At 43.0% G+C, this 27,180-nt stretch overlaps 1 protein-coding gene across 1 annotated transcript; it reads right to left on the bottom strand.

The window, feature by feature from the left end:
• Positions 1-817: 817 nt before the first annotated feature.
• Positions 818-21,815, bottom strand: lonp2 (lon peptidase 2, peroxisomal). Its single transcript, XM_078283084.1, has 17 exons — positions 21,525-21,815; positions 20,137-20,272; positions 19,277-19,390; positions 17,843-17,974; positions 17,162-17,284; positions 16,910-17,073; positions 16,301-16,395; positions 14,453-14,571; positions 14,017-14,156; positions 12,012-12,153; positions 11,349-11,499; positions 10,442-10,568; positions 6,668-6,810; positions 3,473-3,558; positions 2,266-2,473; positions 1,614-1,804; positions 818-1,359 (listed from the first exon to the last, which is right to left on the bottom strand). The coding sequence occupies exons 1-17, from the start codon at positions 21,755-21,757 to the stop codon at positions 1,129-1,131; spliced, it is 2,535 nt and encodes an 844-aa protein (XP_078139210.1). The 5' UTR covers positions 21,758-21,815; the 3' UTR covers positions 818-1,128.
• Between the last annotated feature and the right edge of the window lie 5,365 nt (positions 21,816-27,180).

Here is a 27,180-nt window from a genome sequence, read left to right as displayed (position 1 = left end):
AAACTTACACCGGTCTCATTGTGTGGCTCAAATCTAATCATCTTTTCATAGCAAACCCTTAGCTGTCATCACATATGCAAAGCTGATTAATTACTGTTTAATCACACTAAAATCTGGACTAATTACAGCGCCAGTTAAAACATCCACCATCATCTGAAATCAGGCTGCGCTGGATTACAGTGTGTGATTAAACAGATTCTTCACAGTGACACCAGCCTGGGCCCCTGCCACACTGTCCAGGTCCACTTGACACCTTGACTCAAGCCTCCACACCTCACCTGTCTGCCACATACAGAAATACTCAATGTTCACACTTTCCACCACAAACACAGTAACGATAAAATCAAGCTAAAATCAATATGATTAGTTGTGCTCACCGGTGTGTTGCAGCATTACAAAGCTAAGAGCCACTGGGCGAGGCCAGAGCAAGACTATTGACAGTGTTAATAAAATGCAAATCTCCATGCAAACTGAGGGGCAGGCTAAACAAAACCTGGCTGGACCCAAAATAGAGAGGAGCAACATTTACAACTTGAGAATGCCCAGCAGTGATGTGAGTGAGATCTGCATTGTAATAAGGCACTGACTTGGTATACTCATTAGTCTGCATAACTGTCATATTAGCTGTCAGGCCAAAACAATACTTATCATATATAGACACCACACCATCCATACTGCTGACAGGGAAAATTATAATACTCGCTGATAAGTTCACACAACATGGACAGTGCAGTTGGCCAATTCCAAACTATAAACACAATTCAGATTTTTAACTTCATTCCACTCAAATCTGATCTTTTCATCCCATTCAAATGAAAATGTCACCAGTCATGAACTTAAACTACGGTCATAGGTTTAGAAATCTGTACTGACAAAGCTGGTCTAGAGTCTAGAATGACTAGTCAGGATTCTAGCTGTGCACACTGGCTGATTTTCCAACACTTCCAGGGCAACTGAGCCAAAAATCTTCTTGCCACTGCAAATCAGGAAGAGATTACCACTCATATGAATGTTAGAACTGCTTTTCCATATTCTGTCCTCCGTTTAGGACTGCCATCATCGCCATCTCAGGGCCGTTTTATGAACTTCACGTTGTCGCTTGTGTGTGCGTGTACGTGAATGTGTGTGTTAGAGCTTGCTGATCAGCTGAGGGTGTGTGTGTGCGCTGGTGGTCGCGGGAAACCCTCCGTCGAAGGCTGCGTTCAGCACGTCGTCCAGGTTGGCGGCGGTCACGAAGTCGAGCTCGGCGCGGACGTTGGCCGGCAGCTCCTCCAGGTCCTTCTCGTTGCGCTTCGGGAGGATGACGCGCTTCACTCCCGCCCTGTGGGCCGCCAGGACCTTGTCCTTGATCCCGCCCACCTGGGGAGGACAGACCAATCATGTCCGAGGATGGGATGCAGCACTGGCCTAAAAACTAAGCAATGCCCTCTCCAGCCTCTGTGGCATGCTCAAAATGGTGAACTTTGACACCAAACGATGACTTTCATTTTCCAGGCTATTTTACTTGATTGATTATTGGAGAAGAAGCCTAGAAGCTGCAAATAAAGCATTTATCGCAAAGATTAAAATGAAAGGTTTACATGTTATAGTGTGTGTTGCGTGTGAAAACCCACCGGCAGCACCAGCCCTCTTAACGTGATCTCTCCCGTCATGGCGACGTCTGATCTGACCAACCGGCCGCTGAACAGCGAGGCTAGGCAGGTTACTATGGTAACGCCGGCCGACGGGCCGTCCTTGGTGACGGCGCCGGCGGGGAAGTGGAGGTGGATGTCTGTCCCTTCCATCGGGTCTGGAGCCCCCACCACTGCACACACACACAAATGCACAGACTAAGTGTATGATAATTACTTCAGCTTACATCACTTTGAGTTTTAGATTTACATACCGTACATATGAGTATGTGTGTATACTACATGCTTATATGTGTGTGTGCTTCTATGTTTATGTGTTTGCCTCTCTGTGTCAACTATTAGACAGCTGGAAGCTCTTAGCTTTAACTGACCCACCTGTGTGTGTGTGTGTGTGTGTGTGTGTGTGTGTGTGTGTGTGTGTGCGTGTGTGTGAATGTGTCTACATCTGTGTCGACACACTATTAGTCAGTTGGTAGTTTCTTAATGTCAGCTCTTAGTCAGCTGCTAATTTATACTAGCTGAAGACTGTTTGCATATATATACATACATAAATAGGCAAGTATACGTGTGTGTGTGTGTGTGTGTGTGTGTGTGTATTCTGCTGCATCTGTGCATGTGTTGCGTGTCCACTGACTGTTAGTGAGCTGGTAGTTCTTGGCGTTCGCTCTGAGCCAGCTGATGGCCAGATGGGCAGATTCCTTCATGACGTCTCCCAGCTGACCGGTCAGAGTGAGCTGGCCCTCTCCCTCCATCCGACTGGCCTCCACGAACATGATCTCCCCCCCCAGAGGAGTCCAGGCCAGGCCCAGGGCGACGCCGGGCAGGGTGAGCCGCTCCGACACCTACCAACACACACACATTGGTATTGCTGTAGGAGGAGGACAGTCAAAGATAAGACAGGGAGGGAGGCCAAGTGGCTGGAGAGACTGTCCTGTAACTGATCTAAAAACTGGCCTGGAGTCAGCCTTCAAAAATCTGACATTGGCTGACAACCAAGCTCCCCCAGGTGAGGGAATAAGTCAGTGAAAATAGACTGCTAGGAGGACTACGACACAATGAGGCAGAAATGGGGCTCAGCACTCCTGCCATAACCTGGGAGAGAGGGAGGGAGAGATGGAAAGATATGAGGGAAGGAGAGTGAGAGACAGGCAGGAGTTAAAAAAAAGAGGGGTGGGAGAAACAGAAGATGCAAGAGCAAAAAGAAGGGGGGGAAGTAATGGAGACTGGGGGGAGAAAAACAAGAGAAGGAGAGATGCTGAGAGAGGGAGACAGCGCCCGCCTGGCTCTTGCAGGCCAAACTGCATTGTGTTACATTATACTGTACCATGCTATCTTAAGTGTAGCATTCCACTACTGTGCTGCTGGCTATTTTCAGCGTACGAGCCGCGCCGGCTGTGGAGCTGTCAGACATTTTCACAGGCTATATTCAGAGCCGCCCGGTGCCGTTCATTTCCCCCCTAAGCCTCCCTGTCCCTCCCTCCTTATCCCCCCCCCCGCTACTTCTTCTTCTTCTTCCCTGGCTGCCTCTCAACCCCCCCTGGAGTAGCACATGGTTTGCCACATATTTCGACACAAAGAGGTCCCGAAAAGTTCAGACGGTCACAGAAAAATATCTGGGGGTCAGTCCGGCAACGTTTTACGTAACTCGCCGGTGACTGCCCGAATCGTCCCGATGCAGTAAAGCCTACCCGACGCTGCTAATTATTTGCAGATGCTATTTGCCCCGGGGCAGATCCTGTCTACTTGCCCCACCCACCTCTTCCTCCCCTCCCCTTCCCTCTCTCTCTCTCTCTCTCTCTGTCTTCACCTCCTCCTCTAACCTCCCCTGCTCCCCTCCTTACCTCCATTTCAAACAGCGGTGGCCCCAGGATGTCTTTCAGGGCGATGTGGTCGATCACTATGGGCATCTCCGGGGGTGCGGCCATGTCTGTACACACACACACACACACACACACAATAAAGTGAGTGATTGAGGCACATGTTACTTGTGTGCTCATGGTGAAAAACACAAACAAACAAGAATTTTGTTTGTCTGTAGCTGCACTTCTGTTTTTGATGATACTTGAATATTCCAGGGAAAACAGGAGAACTACTGTTACATTTGAAGTCCTTATTATAGATTGCTTGTGGTGTTGGTGACTCAGGGATTTAAGCTTATTCAGTAAGTTGCACTTATTGTATGTCTTCCTGGATAAGAACATCTGCTAAATGCCTTAAATGTAAATTCAAAATGAAATATATTTGCATTTGCGTGCACTTTCTGCTGTGTGTGTGAGAGAACTCACTGGCAGAGATAGATGGTCAGAAACGCAGGTAAAGGAAGAGTATATCTATCTATCCATCTACTATCTCTCACACACATATCTCACACACAAACAAACACACAAGCCAGTCCTTCGGTGTCCATGCTGGAACCCACACACAGATCCACAGATCCTTGTGTAGAGAGAGACAATGAAAGAAGGACAGAGAGAGAGAGAGAGGGAGAGGGTGACAGAGAGAGAGACAGAGAGGCGGGGGGGTGACCACAGCTGCTAACTGGTCACCAACTGAGACTAGAAGAGCAGCTGGTTTATACACACAGACACACACACACACACTCAACATAAGAATCAACACGCAGAATAACACACGTACAAATACACATCGAACACAAAAACTACAAACACCACACAGTGGACAGAGAACAGAAACATCAAACACCCCCCCACCCTCGGCAAAAAACACAAGAATACACATCACTCTGTCACTCACACACACACACACCAGTGTTTTGTGTTGCGTGTCAATAATGTCAGTTACCTGGCAACAGAGAGGCATTTGCACAAGGGGAGTTAGCACTGCTGATATCCTCTTTGTCTTCACTCTCTCTCTTAATTCTGTCGTCACTCTCTTTTCCTCCTGTATCTTTTTTCCCTCTCTCTGTCTGTTCTTTAGTCTCTCTCTCTCTCTCTTCTTCACTTCAGTAAGCTATAACAGCATGAGGTACAATTCAGCGTATATTGCCAAAGCTTGTACAGTTAAATAGTTCAAATTGTTTTCAAGTCTTTTTTCCCTGGGGAACAACCGAAAGAAATTTTTCCCATGACCCAAAGTGACCCAAACTGATTTTGGAGGCTATTTTATAAACTAATCCATCAAAATTCATCCACATTTTAGGCTTCCTGCCCACTAACTTACAGTACTTTATTGCACCAACCTTATTTTGCTGGAATTCAGCTATGGCAGTACAGCCAGTGGCCTCATATAAAATTAGAATTTTCTGGTATAAAAAAAACAGTCATCCGCTTTTTCTCCAGAATAATCTGGGGAGTCATTTTAATCTTCTGGCAATCCCAGTTTTGGGTCCTGAGCCAGTGTCTGAAAGAGTTCAGATTCTGTTCAGTCACACTGCACATTTGTAACGATGAGGTGTAGTTTCTTTCTGAATATGAGAGGAGGATTGTGGAGGTTATGTGAAAATTTTACAGATAAGGTGTGAGGACTTATGGTTACAAGTTTTTCACATAAACAGAACTTTGACTTCCTTTTATTAGTTAGATACTGCTAAATAAAGAAAAGAGATGATTTGTAGAAAGGCATTTTCTTAAAGAGTAAATCACACTAAATCACATGGGGCAGAAAATTGCGGCTGCATTGCTCTCTATGGGTTGAAACTTTCAAGCATGTTGCACTTCTGGCCACACCCCAATCAGTGATGTCAAAGCAGCTGTTTTGCATCAGCTGTCAAAGGCACAGCACCTGCTGTGACATCACTGATTGGGGTGTGGCCAGAAGTGCAACATGCTTGACAGTTTCAACCCATAGAGAGCAGTGCAGCCGTAATTTGCAGCAATTCAGCAGCAGCAATTTTCTGGCCCATTTAGCGTTGATTTACACCGTGATGATTAAGGTGCATGATAGTAGCCCTTGTGTTAAACTTGAGTATGATTTCCTAATGTCATTGTCAAATGAGTAAGGGATAGTGTACAGTGAGCCAGTCATTATCACAAAACATGGTGATTAAAGACTTGATCATCCTGAAGGGGCTTTGAAATAATGACCAGCTCCCTGTACATTATCCCGCTTATTACACAGCTACTGAAGACATTCAGAATTTGACATGAAATATTCATTTAAAATGATCTTATTACAAGCTAAAGTAATTTACAAGCATCTGCCAAAAACAACAGTCCTGCAGTAATCATGCAGTAACGCCTTTTTGGCACCAGGTGTCGCGAGTTAATTTGATTAGAAAGAAAATCTATTCTGTTGACTCCTAATCAAATTAATTAGCGACACCTGGTGCCAAAAAGGTGTTACTGCCCGATTACTGCAGACAATTACTTGGCTAACTGAGGTTAGAAACATGGAGGATTTTTCCAACATTACTTCTAATTTAGACCACAAAACTTTTGGCTGTTGGTTAGAGGCTTAATGGCAGTCTTACTGGATTGGATCATGTTGCTATGGTTACAGCCTGAAACAGTGTAGCCCATTGATGCTAGCTACAGATGTTCCTGTAGTTGCAGTTGTGCTGAACTATTTTTTGGTAGTAATTTGTAAATTAATAAAATGGTTTTAAATTAATATTCAGTGTAAAATGATTAATGTTTTGGTAAGTAGCTGTGTAGTAAGCAGGATAATGTACAAAGAGCTGGTCATTACTGAAAAATAACTGTGCTATAATGACCGGCTCGCTGTATGTTATTCCTTACATGTAAACACTCTTTTCTCTGGCCTTGAGGAACAGTCTTCAGTCAAAGTGAGTGGATATTGTTGGAGTTTTCAATGTACAAAAAGGCATATTTTGATTTCCCTTAAAAAAAAAGTTCCCAAAAAATGTAACTTATTTTTTCTGTTCTACCTGTTCTGCATTTTACTAGAAGTCACAGGCTCAGTAGGAGGAAAATGCCAGATGTGGTGTTTATGGCTGCTGCACTTACACTTTATATAAGCTGTGTGGATCCCACCTCTACGCTCAGGCATCAACAGATCGATCGCACCTGCCCACAGAGAGACAGACGGGCAGGCAGACAGGCAGCTGAGGCTCTTACCTCCCTGCTCCTGCACCGGTCCCTCAGGGGCCGAAGCCTCTGGCTTGGTGACTTTTTGACCTTCAGCGACCTTCACAGCCACCGCCCGGCAGATTGCTCCGATCTTCCTCTCCAGGGAGCGGACGCCGGCCTCGCGGGTGTACCTGAAAGAACGGACACAGGCAAACACACACACACACACACAGAAACAGTTGAAATGTGGAGAAGAAATCAGCCTTTACTAGTAACCTCTGTTGCTACTTACATAGCCTTATGCCCAGTGTGTGTTCCTGTGTGTGTGTGTGTGTGTGTGTGTGTGTGTGCATACGTACATGCGTGCATGTGTACGTGCGAGAGAGGGAGAGGGGGAGAGAGGGAGAGAGAGAGAGAGAGACAGGGTTTTTTATCCCTTTGTATGCGTTGTGTGTAAAGTTGCCTGCAGGTTAGAAATGGGAGGAGCACCACTTTGGTTGTGTACGTTTTTGTAGTGGTGGAAAAGAAAAGCAAAGCAGTTGACATTGGTGTAAATCAGGATTTTCCCCATATGTGTAAAAGAAGTGGTTTGAAGTAATTGTGGTTTTTGTTTCATGTTCATCTCTGTTCTGGGCCCAGTTTTGGTTCTAGTTCATGTCACAGCAGTATAGTTGTTCTTATACTGTACAATGCAATAATAGTGATTATTTGATACTTAATTGATTCTCGTAGGGAACATTTCTTTTGCCCCCCTCTACAGGGAGGTCAGAGATCAACTACAGAATAGCACCCACAGAGCTGGCAGGGATTCAGTGCTTTGCTCAAGGACACTTTGGCAGGGTGGATCCTTGCCAACACGAGGGTTTGAACCTGGGTCCTCCGGTTGAAAGGCGGTCTCTCTAACCATAAGACATAACTGAAAACAAATGTTATTATTGTGGCTAGTACAGCACCATAACGAAGTTATGAATGAGAGTTTTGTTGGGACTTTATATATCAGAGTTTTGGGGGATGGGGGTTATTTTTCTGCATTTTCTCTAGTAGTGGTGGTTGTTTTCTTGCTGAATGGACAGATGGAAGAACTACAGTATGAATGGATGGATGGAAGAACTACAGTACTGTGCAGCAGCCTAGTCTTGTGCCTCAGAGGTGTTTGCATTGGATGTGATCAACACAGTGATGTCATTGCCTACTGTAGAAACTCTCACTGATTCTCTGGTCCTGTGAAATGCTTCATTTGAATTTGACAAAAAGGTATTTGTTTTACACATTTTTTCTGCAGTCTGCAATACTTGAATTGCGGAGTTGGAAATTGGAAATAAAATGAGAAATGTATGGACCTGTGGGCTGGGGCACATGCCGTGTACTCTTCAAGTTGTGTGTTCAACCCTGGCTGTTGGACTGCCGTGTGTCATCCCATCTGTGAATTTCTTACATTTCCTGTCACTCTGTACTCTGTGCTATCAAACAGAGCAGTGATTTCAGAAAAACAGGTTGCAACAGGGCAATTTTCATGGTCAACCTTTTGTTTTTGTTGGGGGATGTGTGTGTATGTGTGTGTGTGTGTGAAAGACATGTTGTTAATCTCCATTGTTACAGCTAAGATGGCAGCTGTAGATCTTTGACAGTGCTATCATGGAAATCTGCGTATTTCATGTGCAGAAAGCGCATTAAACTCAACGATAAAATATTCAATACAAATACAACTGAGCAAAATAAAAACTTTGCCATGGTAACACTTCAGCTCTCTGAGTTTGAACCACTGCCATAACCATCATTTTACACTCATGTGTTCCATGGCAGCCATCTTAAATGTACCAGCCAAATGAACAGTCAAGAATATTTATTTCTATCCATACTATGCTGCTGTGTATAGCCAACCAACTAAAGTGAGAAGTATAAATCTAGGCCCAAAATCATGAATAGCGTCTATGTTTGAGGGTTCGTATGCAGGTGTGTGTGTGTGTGTGTGTGTGTGTGCATGTGTGTGTGTGTAATGTATCTAACAGTGTACCTTTGTGTGCATGTATGCGTCCATCAGTGTGTGTGATCAGGAACACAAAAAGCAGGGAAACTAGGCAATACTAAACTTGTCATCCCCTACTAATGATGGCCTACAGGCCAATCAGTTAACTTAAAAAAAAAGTCTGAACTCAGAGGTGAGGTGCATCATTTCTCCGATTTCATCAAAATCCGATCAGCGGTGTCTGAGATATTGCGTGTTATGGACAAATGGACAGAGACTAAGGGACAGAAACATGCCAAAATTAATGGGTGTTCAAAAAACCTGACGTCCTGAAACAGAAAAGGCATCTCAGTCAGTGTGTGAGAGGACAGCCAGTGTGAGCTAACCTGTTGTTAACCTGTCTGGTTTCTGTTTCTCTCCTCCTTCTCTTGTCTCCGACCCCCCTGACCTCTTCTCTCTCTTTTATTTAAGACATCTAGCAGGTAAAAATGTGAATATTCCTCACAGGACAAGCACCGAGCTGCGTGCTGTTGGCTGTTTCTATAGTAACCAGGCTGGAGTGCAGCGAGTGTTGTGGAGAGGCTGTGCAGGACCGCGGGCAGCATACTGCTTACCATCTGAAAAGACCATAACTCTCTACATCAGCGCTTTTCAAAATGCTTTCTATGTTTTCTGAATTTTTTCCTCGCATGCCAGAAAGGTTTAATCAGTGATGGTTTAGCTGTTGGTGCCACCAGTTTATGCTAGAAAGATTTGGGGACCAATATTAATCTGTAATATAATAATGTAATACTTTATCGATCCTATAGGGAAATTCTCTGCTCTCTTGCCCAGGCAGGTCAGAGGTCAAAGGTCAGGCTCAGCCACAGACCAGCGCCTCTGGAGCTGGCAGGGATTCAGTGTCTTGCTCGAGAACACTTCAGCAGGGCCGACGCTTGCCGACACGTTGGCTTCATCCCAGCTCATCTAGTAGAGGGATGTTTTCTTTAACTCACAGGTCACCATGCCAGAGATATAATGGTCAGAATTCAAACCAAATACCCACTAACCCACTTGACAACTTAATGATACACTCTGATTACCAGATGTGGAATTCCATGTTGACCTCAAATGCTATTGCCAGTTGGCTGAGCGCTCCACTCCGCTCCACTCTATCAGCTACTGGACGCGTCTCTCTGCCTCTTTATGGAGCAGTGTGTCTCAGCAGTGAGCCCCAGTGAGCCCTATTGCATGTGAGAGCACACCATTTCAAATCTCTACATGTATATACTGTATCTCTATAAGTGCAAAGGTCATGAGTGACTGTAGCAGCACTCCTTCAGTGTTTCAAAATGTGCAGCTTGGTCCTTCTCAGTGTACTACTTAAAGTCACTATTTACATTAACGCATGAAATTCTTTCATGCCATTGCAAGCTTTTTCTCTGCATTTAATGGTTTATTAGCCTAGAAGCAAACTCGACGAGTCTGACACAACACAAACTAAATGAATGGAGTTAATGTCCCTTGCATTTTCAGCAAAAAATACTTGTCTTGCTTATGTATGTACAGTTGTGCAAATTATATATTATTAATTATAATTTAAATACGGTTCTGTATTGATTATGACTGATATGTGGTGATTTGCTCTCATGATGCTGGAAAAGAGTGGAGACAAGAGCTGCAAACAAAAGCTGTAACTGTGCACCTTTTTATTATGTTGTATAATTTAGGTTTTTCTTCCCATTATTGATCGCAATTCATTTGTCTATTGACTAAGTAGAGGATATTTCTTTGTCCTTCTGTATGTTAGTATAAATGATGTGTTGGCATCTATTGTGGTTGCTACTCTGTGTGTGTGTGTGTGTGTGTGTGTGTACCTGGTGATCACATCCTGTGTGGTGTCCTGTGGTATCTGTAGTTGTTGAGGTGTTAAGCCATGCTGCTCCAGCTGATTTGGGATCAGGTGACGGTGGGCAATCTCCACCTTCTCTTCCTGGGTATAGCCTGGAAAACACACACACACACACATATCCATCATCTTAAAAAGAAAAGACTTTATCATGTACTGCGCCGACATTTTCCTATTCTTATGGTAATAGCCTCTCTGCTCAATATATCCAATTAATGGGAAGCTAATCGATAAGTAACTTGGACACGTCATCCATGTGCCTTCTGGCAGTTCTTAACCACCACCCTCCCAGACTGACCCAGAGGTCAGCTGCTGAGGGGGCAGTTGTGTGTTGTGTTTTTTTTTTTTTGTTGTTATTGGGTGGGGTGGGGAGCGTGCACAAAATAATAAATGCACAATTTCCTTTGGGACGGGTGTCTGGGAAAATGACTTCCCGTTCTCCACCCCCCTTTTGATATTTATGCAGCTGTCTAGAAATAAGGGAGCATGTCCAAACAGATTTCTGATAGGTTTACGCCCCGTCACTTTCATTTAGAAGTTGTTTTTAGAAAAGTAAAAACTAACTGAGTACAGACTGGCTGCCTGTCTGTGACCTCTGACCCCTGTCGACCACAGTGGAAATAAGCTTGTCAGCTTGATAGTTTTTAAAGCATAATGATCATAATAAAGTCTCCAGTATGGGATCGTATACTGATTTTCAAGGTTTCAATTGTTCTTGTATACAAAACTCCATCTCTATACTGCAGTTAAGTCATTCGTATGGATGCAGTCTGCTTGAGATCAGTGTCGTCACCAGAGCAACATTTTGACCTCTGACACAATACCAGCCCATGCAGACTTGAGTCAGATACCTGGAGCTCGGCACCTGAACTCACCTGGTACCTGCAGTACCTCCATCCTGTCCAACAGTGCGGGGGGAATGGTCGCTGTGGTGTTCGCCGTGGCAATGAAGAGCACCTGGGAGAGGTCGAAGGCCACGTTGAGGTAATGGTCTGTGAAGCTGTGGTTCTGCTCTGGGTCCAGGACCTGGGAGAACATATACAGAGTGTTAAGGGCTGTGTGTGTGTGTGTGTGTGTGTCTGTGTGATTGGGTCTTTGCCCGAATCAAACCAAATTCTACTTAGTAGAAGAGCTTTTTACTAATCGAATTCGTCGCAAAGTGCTTTACAACAGAAAAACACAATTAAAAACAAGAGAAGAGCAAACAGAGCAAGGGTTGGGCACTTCCATGGGGAAATTAGGAGCTAAAAAAAGATAAAAGAAGCCCTAGTAATTGTATCTTTTACAGTGTAATTAAAAACCTCCCATGTGTAATACTATTTTGCTGGCTCTTAAAAGAGGAAAATGCTTATTTTGACAATACAGGCTAAGGTTAGAGGGCAGGTTATGTTGACAGCATGGTATGGGTTAAGGTTACATTTAGGGTTAGGGAATCCATCTAAGTCAATATATATACAAGTGAAGTAATCTGAGTGAGTGAGCGAGCATGCGTGTGTGTGTGTGTGTGTGTGTGTGTGTGTGTGTGTGTGTGTCAGGACCTCCAGCAGTGCAGCTGCAGGATCTCCTTGCAGGCTCTTCCCCAGTTTGTCCACCTCGTCCAATAGGAACACAGGATTATTGACGCCCACCGTCTTCAAACCGTTGATGATTCGGCCGGGCATGCTCCCTACATATGTGCGTCTGGCAGATGGGTAGAGACGGACAGGAAGAGGGAGGAGAGAATGAAAGAGAGAAATCCAACCTTTAAGAATGTGTGGTTCACTTGGCCGTGGCATTGGGGTCCGGATCCCAACTTTCAGAGAACAAAAAAGAAAAAACACAACTCTACCATCTCCATGTGAAAACACATAGGGTGCACTTTCCCAGTTTTACTATGGAAGTCAGTGCTATTTTACATTTCCTCTCTTGACATCTATCTTTCACAACCAGGGGAAGGTGGGCAATCGGAGAAAATATGAAAAAGTCGAACAAATTGTGTAATCCGCCGTTAAAAGTTCTTTCATCTTTATCTCTTTTCCACTCCTGCTGCTGGTACTCTGGACACATGTTTTTCATCTGGCTGGGAGAAAAGTGCCCCAGCCGTGTTAGTATTCCTTTAAAATACCAAGCCTGCTGGATCAGCCTGCAACCCGACGTGAACTCCACTACCTCTCTCACCTCTCTGCAAACACACACACACACACACACACACACACACACACGTTCCACTGCACTGCTAGTCAATCCATACCTTCATCCAACCTGAAACCTCATCCGTCAAACCTCATTTATGGCAACTTCAACCCAGATCTAAACACACAGACATGATTTGACAAGCCGGTTTAATGGCTGAAACACTGGGAGGTTCAGGTGACAACAGATACACAGGAGAGCTACAGAGAGAGAGAGCGTGTGTGTGTATGTGTGTGTGTGTGTGTTTGTGCATAGGGAAGATGTCTGCGTGCATGTGTGTTTGTGTGTTTAATGGAGCTCAGATGCAAACACAAATATGAACCCATTCCAGATTGAGGCTGTTTCCATGGTGACGGACACATCAAAGGCAAATGGGTGGTGAGATAATGATGACATTACTGTCTAACTCTGAGCAATTATTTTAATATTGACTCAGGTAACTAAGGGTATTGAGTATGTGTGTGTGTGTGTCGTGTGCGTATGGATATGCATTTGTATATAATGTTTTTTGTGTGTGTGTGTTGCACAGAGTATAGTTACTCAAAAAAATGCCTCACTACATGATTCTACATGAGAATCACTCCTATACTACAGTTTTTCTAGAACCGGTACTCTATTTTGTAAAGTCTGATTGCATATTTAAAATCATGCTCCTGATGGTTTAAGCTCATGACAACCACTTGTACGTCCACACCATTTTGTTGCTGAGCCGTGGGTAAATGTGTTTGAGTAAAACACATACAGTATGTCCAACGGGGAAAAAAATACGGTTTTGTATTTCTGGTTCCCCCCCTCCTCAAAACAACAATCAATAGCTATTTGATGGGGGAAAAAATCTGATCTAAATTCAAGCTGTAGCAATGAAATCCTGTTCTTCCAGCTTTTCTGATATGACGTGAACACTGCAGAAGACCAGCAGCTAAACAAGGAAGAGTGTGAGCAACGGCAAAACATATCAAATAGACTGTGATAACTGAAATGTCATACGATAGTTATTCAATCACAGCTATTTAAGATATAAGATATGTGTAACTGCAGTGTGAGTGCTACTGTTTAAAGGACGTGTTTTATTCACTTTTTGGGTTCGACTGTTGGAATTTGCATTTGCCCTGTGGGTGTGTATTGGGGAGTAGCACTCCCTGAGAACCAGAGGTACATAAAGCTCTATAGTGAAGTCAGTGATGAAATGTTGAACACAAGTGCAGCTCCCGTCCTGCAAGTTCATTCACATTCAATAGTATTTGTTATCGCCTCAAGTGTGTCCTCTGATATCGGATTGATCAGAGACTCATCCCAGTGCCTTGCGGTGAAAACTCCCTCTCTCTGCTCTCTACTCTACTACTAGTCTATAAAATGAGTGTGTATTCGTACCTGTGTCCTCGGATGTCTGACTGGTCACAGACTCCTCCCAGTGCGATGCGGTGAAACTCTCTGCCCAGGGTCCTGGCTATGGAGCGTCCCACACTGGTCTTACCGACTCCTGGGGGCCCCACAAAGCACAGGATGGGGCCCTGAAAAACATTTATATTTAGGGTTTTTTTACACCGCAGCATCATGAAATTCACAGGTAAATATGAGAAACAAAGAAACTGGTGCCCAATACAACAGGCAAATGGCTACAGCGTATTCTTGCTTAATACAATACAGAACAGCGCTTTATCCGTCTTTAGCTTCAGTTCAGTTTCTATTTTCATTCTTATGTGTAAGTATTAACTTATATACTAGTATTAAGCACTTGTTAGAAACTAACAGGCATTGAGGCTTGGATTGAATGAGTAATTGATTAAAAATTGACTGACTGATTCACCTTCAGTGAAGTCTTCAGCTGTCTCACAGCCAGGTACTCCAGCACACGTCTCTTCAGCTTGTCCATGGCGTAGTGATCGTTGTCCAATAGAATACGAGCTGCTCGGATGTCCAGGCAGTCTGAAGAGAGCGAGAGTGTGTGTGTGTGTGTGTGCGAGGTGGGGTGGGGATGAGTTGGAGGGAGTCAAGGGATGAGGGGAAGGGTGAAAAAGGAAGAGAAGATTTGAAGGGCATTGGGTAAAGGTGAAGAAAGTAGGGGGACGATGGGGGAGAAAGGAGAGTGGAGGAAATGAGGTGGAAAGAGAAGTAGGAACAGAGGGATGCATGAGTGGAATTTGAGACAGGGAGGAGGAAGAGAGGAAAGTGGAGGACAAGAGTTAATAAAAAAGATAATCATATCAGTCAATTCCCACAACGCTCCCTGCCAACAAAATTATGGCTCGTCACTGTACTGATGCACTGTGCAACAGCAGAGTCTGATCTGCCACCTGGTGGCCATTCAGAGAACAGCAGCTACAGCTAATGAAGGAAGACGGACACAACAAACCACTGGCAGAGTTTTTGGTCTTTGGCAGAGATGGTTGGTCCATAGAGGATAAAGGAGATGAAAAAAGTAAATAAAGTGTGGCTGTCTATTCCTCCCGACTACAATAAACTTTTTGAGTCACCAGCCTCCACTGGCAACCAGCAACAGAGACAACAGCGATACAGGGTGTCTGCAAGTTCCATCAAGTTGAATTTAAGACTTTAAGACCTTTTCTAATGCCAGGTAAACATTTCACAAATGTGAAAAATAAAACAACTATAGACTTCTCAGATTATAGCTCTCTGTATCTGGGCACACCAAAAAAACAGAACATTGCAACACTGAATTTAAGACTTAAAATACTTTATTTAACTGTATATAAAACCTTTTAAGGTCTTCAGTTTAGATGGTATCATTTAAGACATGGTAAGACTTCTTCAGGACTTCAGAACAAATTTCAATATTCGTATTTCAGTAGACTGTCAAAAAATCACAATGAATTTGAGTCCCAATTTGCCCCATCAAATGCGGCAAAAAGCATTAAAAAAAAAAAAAAAAGCCTACTGAACTGAATGTGCCTTGGCTTCATAGACTCTCATTCTCTGTTGCTCTCTAGATACTCTTCTACTAGCCTGCTAGTCTGTTGTTAGCACACACATGCTAGAAAACACTCAGCCTGACAAGGAGACTGCTACTCCTCCTAATTTAAGAAGCGATGTTTGGAAGATATGTGGATTCCCCTCAGTAAAAGGCAAGACTCACCCAATGATTTACTCTAATCGTCTCTTGCAAATTTAAAACAAAACACCAATCCAAATCTTGAATTTGAATAACAGAAAAACTGCATGTTGTGAATTAACTCTGGATAGAAACTATGTTTGATGAGACTAAATGTACTACATTTTGGTCTCAAATAGGCTGAAGAATCCTGGCAATGCATGAATCCAAGCACTGCAGGTGCTGGAATACTATTGTTTTGGTTAGGATTTTTCTTCTGCTTTTTCTTTTTCTGCCTTAAAACAATCTGGAGTTCAGAGACCACACATCCCAGGGCAAACAAATTTGGTGGGTAGGTTTCAAGTCTTCCCCACTTCTAGCCAAACACATGTTTGGGATGGACCCAGAAGTGGTCAGACCACATCTGGTCTTGCACCATAGCACCACCATCAGGCCATCCATGCAATAAGACATGCTGGATATATTTTTTAATTTCCCCTACAGAGTCGACTCAATCTCCACCAAATTGTACACACAGCAAATTGCGATATCTCAGCCATCTGTGTGTGTTGGACCCTGCTAATGGGCGCTTGCAGCTATATTTACCTTTGGTGCTCTTGCTCCATGGCAGCTCCACCATAAGATCCAAGTAGTTTCTAGTCAGGGCATATTCAGGCATGGACTGAGGCATCTTCTTTAATCTGAACGCAGGTTAACAACATTAAATTCAACACACATTTGATCGTCACCAAGGACTGATTATCGAAATCAGTTATAAAGAAGGAATGAGTAGAACTGTGTATTGAAAACAAAACGACACCATAGTAATTTCTGGCATCAATTATGATTTTAAGGCATCAAACATTATTGGAACTAAGGTTTTAAAAAGCTTCAAAATGTTAGATTCTTACAACTCAAGAATTCAAGCTTTCTTCTGCTTAACAATGATTTTTATTGATTACATAATTTATGCATGATCTGATCGGATACAGAAAAGCAAATGATATACCAATATTTCACCAAAAATAATTTACTCATTTGTACAATCAAATGCTATTTCCTTTAACAAAGAAAGGAATAATCTACTTTAAAAGTGTTAATGTCAAAAAAAGAGCACAAGACTACTAAGGAGTAAGCAAAAGTTTAGTAAGGAGTGAGTAAGCACAAATTCATTACATAATGACAAGACAGGAGTGTAATCAGGAGCAAGCGTACCTCTTGAGCTCTTTGAGGCAAACTCTGAAGGCGGCCTCGGGCATGTTGGCCCCATGGACCTTCCTCTCCAGGGCGGCGGTGTCATCTCCATCCTCATCCTCACCCTCGTCCTCCAGGGAGAACTGCCGGCCCGGGAAGCCCCCGCTTTTACGCACCGACAACACCTGGACCGGAGAGAGTGAGTGGGGTAAATAGACATGAAGATAAACAGAGGGTAGAAATAGAAAGGAGGAACGGAGATGTGTGTGTTACCCTCTTGTCATCATCCAGCCGTGGTTTCCTGGTTTTCTGCAGCAGTTTCAGTCCCTCTATCTGTCTGGTCAACATGGGCAGAGTCTTCCTAAAACGCTCCTCCAAGCTCACCGCATCCAGGACCTTCACACAAATATGGACGATCCAGTTTGTGAAAGTGTGAAAGCATTTTGTCAACCAAGGACTTAAGTTGCCTACTATCCTTTAAAAACTACTGTCATTTCTTTCAATTTTGTGATTACCAGTCATTTGTAATTGCATTATTTGTACACACACCATAAACACACATAATCAGTGCAGTCATGACTTATTTAGCTCCATATACATACACAAATACATGCTCTCTCTCTCTCTCACACAGACACACACTCAACAGAGGTGACCAATGAACGGATAATGAATGCAAGACATGTCTAGATCAACTGAATAGATGAACCTGAATATCAGGAATATTTATACATCCAAAACTCACTGACTACTAATTCAGACACACACAGATGTGCACAAATGTTCACTCAAACTTTCTCTCTCTCTCACACACACACTCTCACATTCACAAGCTCTCACTTACTCCCAGACATACACTCTTACAGAGACAGTCAAGCACACACACACACACACATACACACACACACACACACACACACACCAGATGTGACCCAGACCCAGAGGTTACTGTACCTGTAACTTCTCCTTGTTTGAGGTGCGGATCATGGAGGCGACTACATCAGGTAGAGTTTCCCTGGGCAGGCTGTCCAACAGGCGCTTCAACTTAGCCACCACTGGAACAGACATGTCCAACATGCCTACCAACTACACACACACACACACACACACACACACACACACACACACACACACACACACACACACACACAGATTATTAGACAGGCCTAGTGTTGGCTGTCCAGCACCAAGAATTTTCCCAACGAGGGTTAATTCAAGTCTGTCATAGACCGTAAAGTCAACTGTCAGAACATGCATACCATAAAGATTAATTTACTGCTGAATGACCTGGTCGATATTTTGAAATTGTACACGACATATGTAACAAGGCAACCCAATAACTCAAATAACAGCAGGGTTTCTTGTAGCACTATATAGTCAAGGCAGACAACCTTATAAAAATGAATACAAATTGTATTATTTACAATTTAATTTTCATTGAGACCAAAGCAATGTCGAACACAGCGTCCAAAAGCAGCATCTGCTGGCCAAGAGTGACACTGCAAGCAATCAGGAGCATATTTGGGAGCAAAAAATGTTTTTGATGTTGATGAAGTTTGAGTTTCTGTAGGTGTCACTCTTTTCTTTGTCTGTTAGGTCATGGTGGCTATCACCGCTCATACTACCTACCCACTTCTTCTTCTATTTATTCTAAAAAATCACTGTTGCTGTTACTGGAAACATACAACACACCACTTCCCGTGTTCCTATAAAAATACAACATAACATTTTGACATTATTGCAAACCAGAGGGAAGATGCCATCGATGAGAATGAATTTAGTCTGCGACCTCAAGTTCATACAGGAAATAAGGTATTGGACTTTAACCCTAACCCTAAAACTAACCCTAACTCTGCTTTGCCCCATGTCCAACCTTTCCACAAAGCTTCCTGCAAATCCATTCATAACTTTTTGAGATAACCTGCTGACAGACAAACAGACGGAACGGGGTGAAAACATAAGCCCCGTCCAACTCCGTTGGCGGAGATAATAATGGAGAGTGGAGAGACAGAGTGTGCGAAAATGTGGAGAAAGGAAGAAAGTAATGAGAAGGAAAAGGGCAGAGAGAGAGAGCAAAAACTGAACACTCCCAGCCCGTCTGCCGCCTGGCAGCGGGAAACCAGTCTATCAGCTGACATTCAGTTGGTACAGATGATGCTTCATTCACCACTGAATAACAGGTAGTCAGACTACGCTGGATAGAACAAGTGTTTATTTCCTCATTCTGAAATAAACACCCCCGAACATTTTCAAACTGTACACACTGATGATCATGTTCCTCTTTAAGCTTACAAAAATGTTGCCTTTCTCTGTCTTTATCTCTTTCTTTCTCTCTCTCTCTCACACACACACACACACACACACACACACACACACACACACACACACCTGTACAGCAGCCTGATAGAACCTCTGTGACAGCTCCCCCAGCTCTCCGTCCTCTGCTGTGACACCCTCTGTGGCTGGGGTAGTGTACTGCTCCAGCTTATCCAACTGCTCCACCTGCAATTTGCAATTACAAAAAGGCACTCACACACACATTTTACATTTTAGACTTTCAGGTGACGCTCTTATGCAAAGCAACTTACAAAAACCTCAAACAGTTTTAACAAGCGCTTACTGACAGCGCATGAACGGTAAATTAACATTTGTGTCACCACCATAATATTATCACTAATTATTAACTGTAGTTTTGAGTGAAAAGAATGTAACACAGTAGAAGTCATGTGTAATTTGGTGATTTAAGCTTATAGTGGATTCAATATCCACTATATGTCAAAGGTGACAGCTGCTCCTACAAAATAATTACTGGCATGAAAATTACAGAGCATTATTCATGTACGTGATCATAAGTCTTTTGTTTACAACATCGTAACACTTTAGAGGATATATTAACTGACTGATGAATATCTGGTTTGAAAACAAATATAGCAATTTGGGATGAAGCCCTTCAAGCAGAAATGCACTGACAGCAACTTTTCACTGCAAACGCTGATTCTGAGAGCTCAAGTATTGGCTGATACCAAGTACAGATATGATGTATAATAATATTCTGTTACTGGACAAAATGACTGACATTTAATCCATTTTTCCTCCATTAAGTAAAAACTCACTTCCTTCTCTCTTTCATTTCTGGCATGATACTGATACTCTGTTTTAGTCTGGTATTGGCCCAATATCTGATACCAGTATCATAACAGCATTATTACCCTCGAATAAACAAAGGTGTTGTATTATAGAAGCTTCACCTCTGCCAGTGGAAACGGGCGCTCCTTCAGCAGACCTGACACACGAAACCGGCACACTCCGGTGATGAGGAGGGTGTAGTGGGGCTTCGGCCAGTTACTGCCCACCACCTGCACTGCCATACCTGCTGTACCAATACTGATGAGAGAGAGAGAGAGAGAGAGAGAGAGAGAGAGAGAGAGAGAGAGACAGAGAGAGAGACAGAGAGACAGAGAGACAGAGACAGACAGAGACAGACAGACAGACAGAGGTTAGAAATGACTGCATGTAATTTTGTGAAGTAGGTGTAAGCCTAAATATAGGCACAGGGTGCCTAGTGTTGAGAGCAGGTGTGTGTGGAGGTGGTTCTGGGTCTAAATCAAAGAAACATCTGTCATGGGAAGTCCCACTTGACAGCCCCAATGTCATACCGGCTCTCAACCTCTCTAATGTCAAGGCCAGATTTCTATATAGATGTTCTCCCAAAACAGCACAGGCCCTGTGTACTGGTGAATGTTTGCTAGATTCAAAAAATAAATGACCAAATAGGAATTATATCAGAACAGATTAGAACACAAACTCAGTCAGAACAATAGCTGGTTCCCGTAAGAGTGGCTGGGGTACTAAATGTTTGTGCTACTTTGTAACCAGACTGGACTGGAAGACAGCTGGTGAAAGGTTGAAGTCCGTTTCTAGTGTCTGTTGGCCTGGCTGACAGGGCCACTACTGAGCTAAGGACCTTACTAGAACAAAACACACACACTGCACTGATTATGAAAGGTTATGGATTATGTATAATATGAAAAAGGCCTATTACTAATGAAATTACATAGCTAGAGGCATAACACAGGCCATGTTATGGCAGAACTTTTGTTTAAATAACAAATCCAAGTGATTAGCATTATGCATTTCCATGCAATGGAAATAACACTGTGACTTTCAGCAAGAAAAGTTGCAAAACATGTGAGCTGTCTGAAACTACAACTAACTTGAATTAGCTATAATGGCCCAGTGGTTCCCAAAGTGGGGTCTGGGGTCCACCAGGAGTCCCTGGGAGGGGGAGGGGGAGGGGGGGGACTCCTTCAAGTTGGCACAAGAACGTATAAGGATGACTGTTTTGATAGAGGTTTCACTTTCCCCAATGTTGTCATCACCCAACCTACAGTATAGACAGTTGTTGGGACTATTAGTAAAATCTTCTCAGATAGGGCTCCTGGGACAGTCGTATCAAATGATGGTCTAATGCGTGGTCTAATGTGTACCTAAGAGGGTTTTTAACTGAAAAAGTTTAGAAACCCCTGTCATGTGACGCCTCCAAAACAACATCACTTAAGCTCAGGAAACGACCCAACAGCCCATGCTAAGAAAGAGCTAGGCTATTTCATGCCAAGTATATATAAATATATAGTACCTATGCAAAGTTGGGAGGTCATCGGTGTCATGCTCTGGGTCTCTGGTGTTGGGAATGACACCTATGATAGTGCTTTTCAACGAGGTCCCCTTCAACAACCGGCTCCTGACAAGGTGCATATTCCGCGGAGTGTCCACGCTAATTCGCATGGTGGAGCCCGGTAACAGCACTCCTTCGTGGGTCAGCAGCAGGGGGAGGCGGCTCGGTATCTGAATGCCAACGTTGGAAGTCATTGTTCGAGGTTGTCGGACCCCACTGCAATGTTTTTATCAACTCAAACGGACAGAATGTACTTTCACGTCGTCGGGTGAACCAGTGTCACAATAGCCACAATTACAGCATATGACTTCCGACCATGACCTTCAAAATAAAACCCTCATTGACGAACATACGTTGGGTAATACGAAGCAAGGATGTGGAAATAAATGAGGAATATATTGAAGGAGGAATTTGTCTGAAGTTGTTGTTGTTATTGCTGTTGTTGTTTCCCAAAATCATATTCGAAGCATATTCATAGTCATAAACTGGCAAGTTTACGCTTTTACTTTGCAGACAGAACTCCCACTTCCTGTATTTCTCTGGCTTTTGTATTTACGTAAACTACGGTATGAACCGAGGGTTTAAATGTGCGGTACTAACGAAACATGCAGTGCCCTGCATTTGTAGTCCCATGTTGCAATGTTGTGCATTAATATGTAGTTTTGTTACATCCCTGTGAGGTAACCTCTGTTGTTTCTGTCTTTTATACATCTTGGCATTTAACATTCCCTGTTTAGCATTGACTGTCTGCATGCATCGTCTCCTTCCTTCCAAAAGGTTGTAATTGTAATAGAGATATGCACATGGCTGCGATGAACAACATTATGTGGTAGCGCACAATCATGACTGTAGTTTTGATTAATTTTGAAGTTACAGGACAGGAAACGAGTTCTTTTTATCAAAACATATATGATACCTGTGCCTGGCGGCGCCACGGGACACCGGAACTCTCCTCTTGACTGATTTCACACCTCCATAACGGGGGAAACCCTATGTAGTGTTAGAAAAAGAGGGAGACACCTACATGGCATTAGAGGAAGATGAGACTGCTGCGACTGGCCCAGGTTTCCTAAATGTGCCTTTTGTTTTTGGAAAGAGTGAACCTAACCATGCATTCAACATTTCACATGCATTTGATTTGAATGAAAAAAGCATAACAGACTAGACAAGTTCTTTATTCTCATTTTCTGAGTCGGGGTATCAGACAGTGGGTGCGGCTGTAGAGGGTGGCTGTGCGCCCGGCACCGGCGTCTCTAATGCGCCCCGTGCGCCACGAAGACATAACGCATCATCATTTTATAACGCTGTGACACCCAGTCTAACGGCTTAACACCTTGAATTTGTCGCAATTATTCGGCACAAATTGGGGCTCTGCTAAAAGAATGTAATGCACTTAATTGAGACTGATTTACACCATATCAGCCTATAATGAAATGGAGATGCTTTTTGGACAAGCAATAGGCAACAAAGGACATTCAGTGTACCTTCCCTGTCATAATGGACAGAAGGCTCATGTTCCATCTAAAAGGTTCCGTCTCCAGGGCGATGGGACGCGTATAAAAGCAGACCCGAATACTCCAAATCATCATTCTGCACTTAAGCTTTGGTCGGAGACTGTCGAAATAATGGCTAGTGCAATGCAACGTGAGAAGTACCTGTTCCTTTCAAGTTTCATCCCCCCCTCAGAGCAGGACCATCCAGGTACTTAAACCACTGCTCAGTAATTTATCGCCCGGAGCAACCCAGCCGGGAACGGGCCGGCCGTAATAAACTGTAACAGCCGCGGGTCGCGGCAGCAAGCTAGCTTAATGCAAAATTTGTGGAAACATGGAAAACATATTGTTTGACCGCAAAAATGACACACAATTAATCATGAGACACTCGCCGAGAAATGCGTTTTGATTCAACAGCATGACCAAATTTCAAAATGTGGGTTTGGTTAAAAAATAAAAATAAAAAAATAAGGCCAGTCAAAGTTAGCCAAGCTAACTTTAGCTCACGTAACGTTAGCTAGCTTACATAACTTGGATGAAAACAGAGACGATTCGTTAAAGTATGAGCTTTAGAAAAACAATCACTGCTTTTTTTATTTTACCGTTGTGACCCTCGATATTTTACCAGCCAAAGGGTTGATCAATTAAAAAAAAAAATCAATTACCACTGCAAGCTAACGTTAGCTTAGGTTTGATGTTAGCTAGCTACTTGCTACTGTTTAGCTAGCGTAATGTTAGCTAAAAAAGATTTCTTAAAACAGTGCAGTTTTCAATTAGAGTTGGCTGTGAATTGGATGCTGGCTAGCTAGCGTTATGTGTTGCCAGTTTAGGTTAATCAAGTTTATTTATTTATATAGCCTTTTATTACAAGCATGTCTCAAAGGACATAGTAAGTAAATTGATATGTAAAAACACGCAATTCCCGCTGGGAGTCATTTATTTTATTGTTATGAACATGAGCAAGTGGGTGGATTTTGGTGTTAGATTATGTAATTGTGCCTCTTTACAATTCAAATAGAGGCTTGATCTTAGTTCAAGTGTTTTACATATGGAAATTTGATATCAAACAAGATTTTCTAATTGACACTCCTGTGGCGGACTCTATGGACATTATTCACCATAATCTGTGGTTTGAATATGTTTAACACACGCAGTTATATTGTGCTTCTCAGGGTTAAGGAGACACGGTCCCTTTAAGAAAGTCTGGTTTTCTGAGTCTGACGTCAGCTCGAGGTTGTTGTGTTTTTGAGCGCGAAGTAACTTGTCTTGCTCGGTGGGTTAAAAATAAATGACACACGAGTTGGTGTAGTCAGCGAGAGAAGTTGTCCGTCTCTGCATTCCTGTCACTTCTACACTCCTCTATAATTCTTAGATGTTGACATTGGAGTGCAGTTTATTAGTAAAGCATGTCCAGGCAAATCCCAGGAAAAAATAATATTAACTGTGGGCGGTTAAAAAAAAATCATAATAATAATAATAATACATTTTATTTGTATAGCGCACCTCAGTGGGTGTCTCATCAGGGCACCCATCATTAGACCCAAAGAATTCTCTTAGTCTTAGTCTACAAAAATATTTCAAAGTCAATATATGTTTCAAAAGCATTATAATGTGTGGCTGAAATAAAATTAAGACCTTTAGATAATCACAAAGAGTGATCTGGATTTAGGTGCATGTAGATTTATACAAGTCTCTCAACTATAGAGCTGTTTAAGCTTTCTCTGGAAGTCTTTGCCATTCAGTCCCACTGTCAAACACATTTTTCTACCATTTCTGAAATAGCCCAGCTTCTTACTCAATGTACATATACTTATTCATGTTTGACAATGATCCAACAATTAATTCTTACTGAATATTTGGGCTTGCTGAGAGAGAAAGGCACAGGGTCGAGTGACCAAAACTTCATGTTTTTATAGCTAAATAAATAGATTTCCATTTTTTTTTCTACAAGAGAGTATTACGCCTTTCTCTCTCAGCATGCTATTTTGGATGTAAGGGTGCATCGCTCCTTTTTGTTGCTTGAGCATGGATTTCTTTTTCAACAGTGCTGAATATTTGAGCTAAGATATATTTTCACATCTTTCATTTTTCCTGAATCACTAATGAAATTTCCTATTTTTACTTTCTATTTCATGTTTTTGAGAAAGGCATGTAGTCAGTTAAATAAAGGTAATTCATGACTCATTGTGTTTTCCATTTAGCTGGGCTGCTAACAGTCATCGGGGTACTGATGCATGTGACCAACCTGAGGAACCGTCCTCTGACTAGGGACAACATCCTTGCCATCGGTCAGGTGGTCCCCACCCTCTTCCGCCGCCTCACCGGACAGTCCAGTGACTATTCTTGGATTTACCATGAGGGGGCCTTCGAAGCGGACCTGCTGACTACCCCCTTCGTCTATCCATCCCAGGACCACATGGAGAACACACCACTAGGTAGGGATGGGACGATATGCTTATTACACGATACAAGTCGACACTCTCCATATTGTTGCCATTCCCGAATAAGCTTCACAAAACAGTAGACTTCATTCTGTCTATAAAATCATTCTAAAATGCTGGTGCATTCAGAAGTTATGAGACTGATGGCTGTCTATAGGAGACTTTTTAAATGACTATATTCAGATTATCACCATATTCACCACCATATTACCATATTCAGATACACCACTGCCACCAGTATTTAGCTAACGTTACAGTCAATCAAACAACAGATAGCTACATATTCCTTCACTCTCCTTGCCACGCTAGGTAGCAAACTTTACACTATAGTAATTTAACTTTCAAAGATGGATAATGAGAAAATGACAATGATATTTCTGTCTGTTTACAAGTTAAATTCACTTGAACACATTAGTTCTTCTTTCCCAACATTTTCACAACACAACCTGTCAGCTCCGTGGCTCAGATTGAACTGTTTGTGCCTGTCATTTGATTGTGCGTTTGTTTAAAGTGGCCTGGCTTCCCGGTTGGGTGGACTTCTCCGTTTTTAAAGAGTAACTAAACCCCAAACCCAAATCTGTGGTGTAGCCTGACATCTAATGGTGAAAAGTAGGGTAGATGGAGGGGTAGGGTAGTAGATGTCAGGCTTCACCACAGATTTGGGTTTGGGGCTTAGTTACTCTGTGATTTGCCTGAAGGGCCAAACACTGCAGAGCCGGCAAACTTTGGTATAATTGTTGACAGGGATTAGTGGGCAGGTGATCGACATTACTGGGCCCGACATTAGTGGGCCCACCCACTAATTTCTATGGTAGGGGAAACACTGCAACCACGAAACGATGTAATAGGATAAAAGTATGACTCTGCAGAATTATGTTTATTTCTGAACCACAAATCTTTCTAGCAATGGCATTGGCTTGCTAGAACCTAAACAACAATTTAAAAATGTCATTACAAAGTGCAAATAATAATAAATAGCCTAATAATTTTGATAGAGAGCTTGTGAAATTGTGATGGGCAAGCCTTCTCATTTGTGATTACTACAGCAGAGTAAGATATAGCTGATATTGCGATACATTTTTCTGCCCCACGATACGTATTGTCACATTTTTGTATTGCGATATATTGAATTTCAATATACTGTCCCATCCCTAGGTCCTGCGATGGAAGCACCGGCAGCTGTGATCATGTCCACAGCAGCCTCCAGGTCTTCTGCACGCTCCCTTGTGACTCCAAGCCACCCTGACAAGGTCGAGCCAGCAGCCCTGAAGGCGGACCCCAGGAACCACGTCTGCCCTATGGAGGTGATTGATTGAATTTATTATGAGCAAAGAAAATAATCAAACATGTTAAAAGACTTACATTGAACCCAGAGGATGGCACATGAAAGTGTTACACAAAACTCTTATTTCCAATGTGGTCTTATTTCCAAGGTGGCGGGCAGCTGTTTCATCAGGGTCATCTCCCCAGTCTGCTGCTCTGTGAGAGGGGAGCTGGAGGGTCGGTGGAGGCTGACTGACTACAGTCCAGAGGGCCACATGATGCTGTCAGTCTTCTGTACCTTCCCCAGGTTTGATTGTTTGTTGATACAATTCGGTTTCTGATCTGTTGAGTGGGCTGTCTCAAGCCAGCAGAGTCAGCCGTCCCTTTAGCTGTCCCTTCTGTACCTTCCCCAGGACCAGA

This window comes from Centroberyx gerrardi, chromosome 4 (genome assembly GCF_048128805.1).
Source record: "Centroberyx gerrardi isolate f3 chromosome 4, fCenGer3.hap1.cur.20231027, whole genome shotgun sequence".
NCBI classification, from domain to species: Eukaryota; Metazoa; Chordata; class Actinopteri; order Beryciformes; family Berycidae; genus Centroberyx; species Centroberyx gerrardi.
The sequence above is the reverse complement of the archived record's forward strand: the minus strand, read 5'-3'. Positions and strand labels throughout refer to the sequence as shown.

What these genes read in the sequence shown, in the direction of transcription:
- lonp2 (XM_078283084.1), bottom strand. Translation starts at nt 21,757, where the DNA reads ATGACTTCCAACGTTGGCATTCAGATACCGAGCCGCCTCCCCCTGCTG. An exon ending in GGCTGGATGATGACAAGAGG is followed by an intron (nt 17,074 to 17,161) that starts GTAACACACACA and finishes TCTCCGGTCCAG; the next exon opens with GTGTTGTCGGTGCGTAAAAG. An exon ending in CACCGCTGTTTGAAATGGAG is followed by an intron (nt 2,474 to 3,472) that starts GTAAGGAGGGGA and finishes GTGTGTTGGTAG; the next exon opens with GTGTCGGAGCGGCTCACCCT.